General features: G+C 36.0%; 1 protein-coding gene across 1 annotated transcript in view; it reads right to left on the bottom strand.

Annotated features, from left to right (window-relative positions):
- Nucleotides 1-5,348: 5,348 nt before the first annotated feature.
- Nucleotides 5,349-8,907, bottom strand: part of LOC110092912 (probable carbohydrate esterase At4g34215) — a 5,799-nt gene continuing 2,240 nt past the window's right edge. Inside the window, exon 2 of the mRNA XM_020817609.2 lies at nucleotides 5,349-5,396. Within this exon, the coding sequence (XP_020673268.1) occupies nucleotides 5,349-5,396 (48 nt within the window). The remainder of the gene's footprint in view (nucleotides 5,397-8,907) is intronic.

Below are 8,907 nucleotides of genomic sequence, written 5' to 3'. Positions count from 1 at the left end.
TAGTGCGATCAGTTCTTTGGTTGAACCAGTTGAAGTTGTGCCCAATCGAGGATAACCTATGAGCGCAAATGTTGAAGATAAGATTGTTAAAATCAGCAAGCTTGTTGTTAGATAAAGTCAATCCACCAGCCTTTTCATGAGAAAATCTGTAACAATTGAAGTCTCCCAAAATAATCCAAGGGATGGTGATGTCGTTGGCTAAATCTAAAATTTCTTTCTAAAGGATTTGCCTATCCTCAATAGAATTGGCAGCATAAACAACATAAACATAGCAAGAGCCTGTAGGACCATTATAAATAATACCATGAACTAATTGGCTAGAAGTGAAATAAGGCCTAAAATTTACTTTGAGAGCATTACATTTAATCCAAATTCTTCCAGGGCTGGAGAAAGTACAATTGTCATAGGAACCTTCATTACTGACGATAGAGTGAGAGGAAATGAACTAGGGTTAGAGACAGATTGGGCCAAAAAAATTTCTTCTAAAATAAAAAGAAGATCTAAATTATGTCTGCTAACAAACTTCTTGCAACACATAACCTTGTCACGGCTATTAAACGCACAAACATTTCAAGAACCCATTGAGGGAAGAATCATTAAGAATTGGAGTGGGTCGTGGAGCCTTTTTAGCATTTTTGGCTCTTATAGTTTTGTAGCCATGTGGTTACGATTTTGATTGCGAGGTGGGAATTCTATCATAAATATGTTGGTTTGGATTTGGGTCCAGAGGAGGAGCAGCTTTTTCGGGTTGTGTGACAGAATCCCAATCCTGACTTGCATATTGGTCTAGGTGATTGGTAAGTGAGAGGTTCTGGTTTTCCTACTGTTCAGAGAGGGGAAAAATTATTTTTGGTGATAAGAGAGGGGGACTGGTGGGGGGTGCCGTTAAGGAATGTACTAGTGCCTGGATAAGCTCACAGTAGGTGGGAGGCACATCATCAAAAGGGGAGTTGAGGTTTGGGATGTAATGATTAGAGGCTGGGTTGAAGGAGAAGGGGATTTGGGAAGAGGAAGCTTGGGCTGTAGCAGGTTGTGATATAGGGGGTAGGGGAGGTTTAGGGATAGTAATATTGGGCGGTGGAGTGTTATGGGGTTTGCAGCTAGTACTTCTACCTCGAGGACGCACCGACGTAGAGGGAGGGGTGGGATTTTTAGGACACCTAGTTAGAGGTGGACAATAGAGCCGCAATGGTAACATGGGTTGGGTTTCTGGTCATAGAGGACAGTGATGAGAGAAATCTTTTAGTCAACCGAAATGTAGATTTCAATGGGTAAAATGAGGAGTTGCTCGCCTATATATAAACTCTCACAAATGTAAGTCTAGTTTTTGCCGTAGTTAGGGCATCAACTGCTAGAGGAACTCTAACATAGCTGGCAATTTTAGATATCCCTTCAGGCGTCTAGCACGAAAGGGGTAGATTTTTTATCTTGATCCACAGAGGGATGGAAGGGAATTCTTCGAGCTTACGAATGAAATCCGTAGTCTACTTTTCAGGATGAATGGTTTGCCAAAGAAAAACCATGATCTGCTACTCCACATTATTTTATAGTCCTCTATGGCTGAGAATTTGAGAAGAAAGAATCCATCATCTAGTGTTTGCAGAGATAGAGAGCCCATAAGAGATCAAGTTTTTTAATTGTGGAAAGGAAAGCATCATAGAAGGGTCTATGGCCTATGGAGTAACCGACAAAATAGAGCGTCCACTCGAGAGAACCGACGTCGAATTGCGCTCTAGCAAAGTGGGCAGTAGCATTTTTAGTCGGAAGATGAGTGAGGGAAGAGGTAAAGTTATTAGAAACTTGAGATTGAGAAGCATGAATATGCTTCCAATCCAAAGGAGACGCAGGGGAGGAGGAAGGCAGGTTGAAAGAGGAAGAAAGGGGAGGAAAAGTGAGGAGGATAGCCTAGGTGGAATCCTCCGAGAGGGAGGGTGAGGGGCGGCAAGGTTTCATGTGGAAAAACCCTAGAGAAGCACCAGAGAGCACTACAACCTCACTAAATTATGCTTGTGCATTCTTAGAAGAGTCTCAGTAAAATGTAAAACCACTACAAGTATATCAGGCTTTAGACATTTGTAACTTTAAAAAAGATGTCTTTTAAATATAATATAATAACTCTTTTGAACAGCTTCTTTGTGTGAGTAAATAAGCAAAATACATGAATATATCAGATAAATAATATTTTCATATTTTATTTGTTCAAAGAACTTGGTTTGGTACTCTATTTTGATTGAAGTTAATATAGAGAGGCGGTCTAACTCGAGCTAGAGACTTAGATCGTGTAGACACCTTTGTTTGGACTTCAACTCGAGTTGCATCCCTCTGATCGTGTGCATGATTGGCGTCCATTTGTATTTCTTCATAGCTAGAATGCTTCAACATTTCAAACGCCTCTTCCTTATGAGCCTTACGGAGCAATCCAAACATGTTGATCCTTACGGCAACAATCTGCTGATAAAACATTTCAGTCTTTTCTTCAAGAAGTGGCAATATCTTCTCTAACACTTGTTTCCTCCTTCCAAGCTCGCCTGCTATAGCTTTTACTGCCATTCGTCGCAAACTACTATTTCCATCTTTCTGCCATGATGATATGAGCTTCAATAAGGTCTGAGCAGCTAAATCTGTGCCTACTAACTCTTCCATTGATGCAGTTTTTTCTGATTTTTTCTTAATTTTTTTCTCTGGCTCATTGAACAGCATTGTTTGTGGTTCAACCTTAAGATGTTGGACACTTGGATTGGTAAGAGACCTAATAGTTGTAGCAGAACAAAGGACTTCAATTGCGAGAATAGACATAGCCCATGAGCTGCTCAAGGCCTTGTAGACCTTTGAGGTAACATTATCCCTGTTGTCTTGATATGCTAGTGTGCGATCGTTGAGCCTCTTGCCAAATGTTCTCATCCAAGACAAGCTTTTATCCATCTTGGCATAAAACCGCTTGTCCTTGAAACGGCCAGACTCCAGTGTTGTCGCAGCCTGTTGTAGTACAGCCTTGCTTGGCTCATGCTCGCCTTCAAGACAATGGAGTCCAACGGGAATCAAGTCAAGGCAATTCTTAATGCTTTTCAATCTTACTTTAATGTTGTTGCATGCATCAAGCAATAACATAGTGCTGTCGAGGAAGCAATTGATAAACCTCCAATCTGACTCACTGCATGTAGTGGGATTGATGGCATCCATTGCAATATTCATGCCCATCTTCTGGGAAACCATGGAGGCATCCAGGATCTTGAAGAGGTCATCAGCGGAAATGCGTGATCCTTGAAGCTTGTGAAGGTTCTCAAGATCACATACAAAGGATCGATCGAATTCGTTCGAGAGTGGCGATGAGATGTCGGACTTGGGACTGGGGAAGAACTGTACTTTGCTATAAGTTCTCTTCATGTTTATGGCTTGCGTGTTTACTTAAGTTGAGACCAAGGACTGGACTATTTATATTGGAGATTATTGAAAAGACATTAGAAAGAAGCTGTGATGTTTGAATTACAAAACTAAGTGTTTCCTTATTGGTGGCCATGACGTTAACGTTGGGTTTCATAAAATCTTATTTATAATTTCTGCATTTGACGATGAGAAAATGCATACAAAATTATATTCATTTTTGACAATAATCATTCCAGGCTGTTTAGCATATATTCCTTGCTTTAGTGGAGACGAACAATGTGAGCTGGGTTTAAATTTTTTATTTTTGAAGACGAGAAAAACGGCGATGGATGAAAATGTTTAAGAGATTAAGCGATTTTTTTAGGTGTTGTAAATGTGGTATAATTGGTCAGATTGGGTTCTTATTGACCCAAAAAATATTCTGACTTGAATAGAGTCATCTCAACCTGATCTTTTTAATAAAGACAAGTTTGATCGGGCCACACACGAGGCAAATTATTGCATCCGGTCACCGGACGTGGAGAATAGGTTCGGACATCCAATAAAAATTTGCAACGTCACCTTTTGACTTCGCTTTTGACTTGCGCTTTAGTTATGCTTTAGTTGCGCTTTGACTGTGCTTTACATGCGCTTTTGACTGCGCTTTACCTATGCTTTTGACGCGCTTAATTTAAAATAATATTTTATTAATATCCGGACCTATCTCCGCGTCCGGTGACCTAAGAGATTAAGCGATTTTTTTAGGTGTTGTAAATGTGGTATAATTGGTCAGATTGGGTTCTTATTGACCCAAAAAATATTCTGACTTGAATAGAGTCATCTCAACCTGATCTTTTTAATAAAGACAAGTTTGATCGGGCCACACACGAGGCAAATTATTGCATCCGGTCACCGGACGCGGAGAATAGATTCGGACATCCAATAAAAATTTGTCAAGTCACCTGCGCTTTTGACTGCGCTTTTGACTTGCGCTTTAGTTATGCTTTAGTTGCGCTTTGACTGTGCTTTACCTGCGCTTTTGACTGCGCTTTACCTACGCTTTTGACGCGTTTAATTTAAAATAATATTTTATTAATATCCGGACCTATATCTGCGTCCGGTGACCGGATGCAATAATTTGCCCACACACACACGATAAGCACTTCATTCATGTCACGAGTTAAATATAAACCTTGATTAGTTAGACGTAAATTTACATCAAATTGTCATTAAATGCAATAAAAAGTGTTAAGATGTTATCATCCAATTGTTTCCTTGGTGAAAACGTGCAGCTGTGGGAAGAAAAATAAAGGCTAACTATAAGAATATAATAACTTTGAGGAAAATGCTCTGAAAAATAAAGCTATATCTCAACACAGTATAATTGGATAAGCCATGTCATTACAAAAATTACTTTTAAAATAGTTATTATACCACTAATAATAAATAAAAGTAATTTCTGTGCAAATTTCTGCATTTAAATATTAATTTAGGATAATCATTAGTGTGAATTATTAACTTTAAAGTTTCCATTGAATTATTTTTGCTAGATAGTTTGCCGTCCTAAATTAGGACATTTTTGTTAAGGGGAGTATTTTTTTCATAAAAAAATCTAGTGCAAACCCTTAAAAGGGATTGAAAACTCGCTATTGCTCACAAAGCAACAGTCAAAAAATAAATTTGAAACCTATTGAGTAATAGATCCCAAGCTAAATTAAAAAAAATCAATTTATTAAAAGTATAATGATGGTTTCAAACAGGGGCGGATCCAACTTCTTTTTTCAGGATGGGCAAAAAAATTTTTTTTTTGGGGGATGGACAAAAATGCTTAGGATTGATTAAATGAGGGCAAAAAATTTTTTTGAGAGGGGGCAAAATACCCAAAATATCCAAAATATTTCAAAATATCTCACTAAAATTAAAAAAAAAAAATTTTGAGGGGGGGCATTTACCCCCCTCAACTAAATGGGGATCCGCCCATGGTTTCAAACTCTCAAATCAACATAAAGCTCAATCGGCACCACAACAGTCACCTGTAAAAAAAAAAAGCTGAAAGAATAAAGGAACAAAACTAACAGGCAGAACTCATTGACAGAATCATTCAAGAACACATCCTTCACAACCAAAAATGAGAAAATCTCTTTGAAGATCCCCATTTGAATTTCTCACATAATCGGAACAATAGTAAGCAGTTAGTAAGTCCACCAAATAAGGCATTAATAAGGTAGAGAAACTCCCTAGGCACTTCATCAGCACTACAGAAACAGTGGAAACAATTAGACATATTGCGAGGAAAAGAGCAAACCTGGGGACGAAGCCATACTCGAAAAGGCCCAAGGACATATGAAGAAAGCAAAAAAAATTGAAGAAGACATGAATCCCAATCAGAAAGCTACTCAAACACCCTCAACTCAAGCTAACAGCAGAGAAAACGAACAACAAAAAGGGCTGGTGAAAATAGGCCCTTATAAAAACAACTTTAAACGTAAACCCAAACTAAACAACTTTAGACATAGGAGTTATTGAGAGGAAAATACTCCCAAGTGACCAAAACTAATAATAGAAATATAATCTCACTCTCACTAATTTGAAATTATGAATATAAATAAAATAAGAGAAAAGCTAACTCAAAAAACCAAGGGCTAACAAAAAATCAGAATATAGGAAAAGATAGGGATTGGAACCAGCTCAGAAAACAAAACCATTGAATAAAGAGAAAGCTCTACTTGTCATGATAGTAGACAGCAGAAAATTCTACTGAGCAAAAATTTAAATTTTCATAAATTAATCACATTACCAAGAATTGTATATAAAAATTCTGAAGCTTTATTAAACTAAAGCACTGTGTTTAGATGTTAAAACAAATTTTAGTATATGCAAAAATTATTACCTTTTTCAAATCCATTTGGCGAAAAATTTTTAGAATCAACTCAAAATATTCATAATCTCGATCTCTATAATGTATAAAAAGTTATACGGTGAAATTTTTACCATTATAAAATTATCCTCATTTTTTATTAATAAAAATACAATTTTAATTAAAAAATACCATTAAAACATTATTATTAAAATCAGAAATAAGATACAGATTCCTTACATCGAGATGAAAAAATTTTCCAATAGTGTCGACGACCAAAAATAGTTCTATGACCTCCAAATCTTTGGATTTCATTTCACTCTCTCTCTCTTCACTCTAATTCTCCCTAAGCCTTCTGTGTTAATCGAATCATAAAGAAAAAGAAGATTAATAAAAGTTAGATAATGGTTTAAGATATTTCATATTTGTAAAAAAATATTAATATAACTATTTAATTTAATCAAATTTTTATTATAAAATTCATATAAATTATTTTTGTGCTTTAAAATTATAGAAAATATCTATAAAATAAATCATTTATTTAGAAAATATTGATAAAATTAGTTTGCAAAATAGACACCTAGAGGTCCTAAAATCCCCACTTGTACCAATAAGTGTCAATTTCTTAAAGATTTTCACCAGCACCCAAAAATTACGAAGAAATTATGTAATTAAAATACAATAATATATATCTTATGGTAAAGACAAATTTTAAGTTTTACTAATAATGTACTCCTAATAAAATTATTTATTTAGATTATTACATATATATGTATTCAAGATGATTTAGTGATGGAGAATGAAGTTTTTAACTCATCTCTTTAGATTGTATGTAAAGATGATGTATGGTTACAATACTATTAAAGGAGTAGATTGAATAATAAAAAGCATTTGACTTGAGATTTCATAAATCCATCAATTAAGAGGAACAAACTAACAGATTATGAGTCATTAATCTCCTTCTCTGAATAAATGAAGAGCATTTTTTTTTTCTTTAAGATATGTATGGGCAGATTATAAGACAACTCTTAAAAAAGAACTTGAAGTGAGCAGTGCAAGCATAACATAGTTTCACCACTTAAATACACTTATTACTTTATGAGATTACATGGTAACTTATATATATATATATATATATATATATATATATATAACAAAATACGTCATAAACATTAATTTTTGGATGAAAACATCAAGTTTCCATCGCATTCCCGTCAAATTTTCATACTACGGTAATTCACGCGTCAAAAAATTTTTCCGGATGTAAATAATAAGCCAGAAATCTTTCCTGCGTACTTTCTTGCGCACAACCCGAGGATAAGTAGGTGGTAGTTATGTCACTTTTTATTCACTTATTATGGTGTTAAATACACTGGAATTATCGGCATAAAAATACGCCAGTAATTCTGGTGGAACAAACGTCGCTAATACGCCGAAAAAGAAATGACGGGGATAATCGGCGCATTTATCCGCCGGAAAACTGGCGTCTAAGGATGCCCAAAATTGATACCTAATTCATTGTATCATCATTTTCGGCAGATTTCTGGCGAGTTATTCGCCGAAAACCTGTAGCAAAAAAAAAAAGAATCTTCCCAAACAACAATCAGATTTCCACACCTACAGTTTACAATTACAAATATTAAAAAATAACTACTCAATAGCACAGATTTTTACAGCACATCAACAAATATTCAAAAACATCACCAAATACTCAAAAATATCACAAATTGTTCATTAGCTTCAACAAATATTAAAAAATTCATCAAATATTTAGAAACTAATAAAAGTTCATATGAAACTAAAAAAAAAACTAAACAACTACTCTGAATCTGTCGACTCATCCTCCGCTGGAGCTACCTCTTTTTCACTGAACTACTCACTAATTTTTTTTGTATTTCATCCAACAACTGATTGTGTTGCTCCTGCATCTGCATATGTATCTGTGCCAGCAACTACACTTGCCAATCAGCTTGTGATTTTGCTTACTTATTCTAGCTCCACTTGAAGGGCATTTATCTATTGACTATGTAAGGACTCCTATGAACTTGCTACGAAGTTGGATCCACCAGAGGTCATCCCCTTGTATGCTTAGGCTTGAGAACTTAAAACATAAACCCTGTAATATTGCATTCCTCCTACGGCTTATGACTATATGCGGTACTCAGAATACTCTACAGAGTCGCCAGAAGAACCCTCACCTGCAGGGGCCTAACTCTCTCGAAGTCGTGTATACACCTTCTGTAAAAGTTAATAAAAATGTATACAATTTATTTAGACATATATGGGCTCCGAAAATTCGGCCCCGGCCTCCCCGCCGCTTTTCTTTTTGTTCGGCGAGGGAGTTTTATTTGAATAAGTTCCGAGGTAAATTTTGGAAGGCAGATGGGTTTGTAGATAAGATACTACCCAGAGATTTCGCCCTCATTTTGCGAGGACTTTATAATCCGAGTTCTGGTTTCTTATAGGCGCAAGCCCCTATAGTTAATTACCCCTCTCAATCACGAGAGAGAACTTTCGATTAAGGCTAGTCGTCAATCAGATACGTAGAGAATACATGTTATCTAGCATATACTAGCAGCAATGAGATTGGGTATTGAAGAGTTTGATTTGGATTTGGAATTTGGGTTGGAAAACTTGGTATTTAAAATGAAAATTTCACCATCTTGCACTTAAAGCGGATGGTGGGG

This window comes from Dendrobium catenatum, unplaced genomic scaffold (genome assembly GCF_001605985.2).
Source record: "Dendrobium catenatum unplaced genomic scaffold, ASM160598v2 fragScaff_scaffold_821, whole genome shotgun sequence".
Classification (NCBI taxonomy): Eukaryota; Viridiplantae; Streptophyta; class Magnoliopsida; order Asparagales; family Orchidaceae; genus Dendrobium; species Dendrobium catenatum.
The sequence above is the reverse complement of the archived record's forward strand: the minus strand, read 5'-3'. Positions and strand labels throughout refer to the sequence as shown.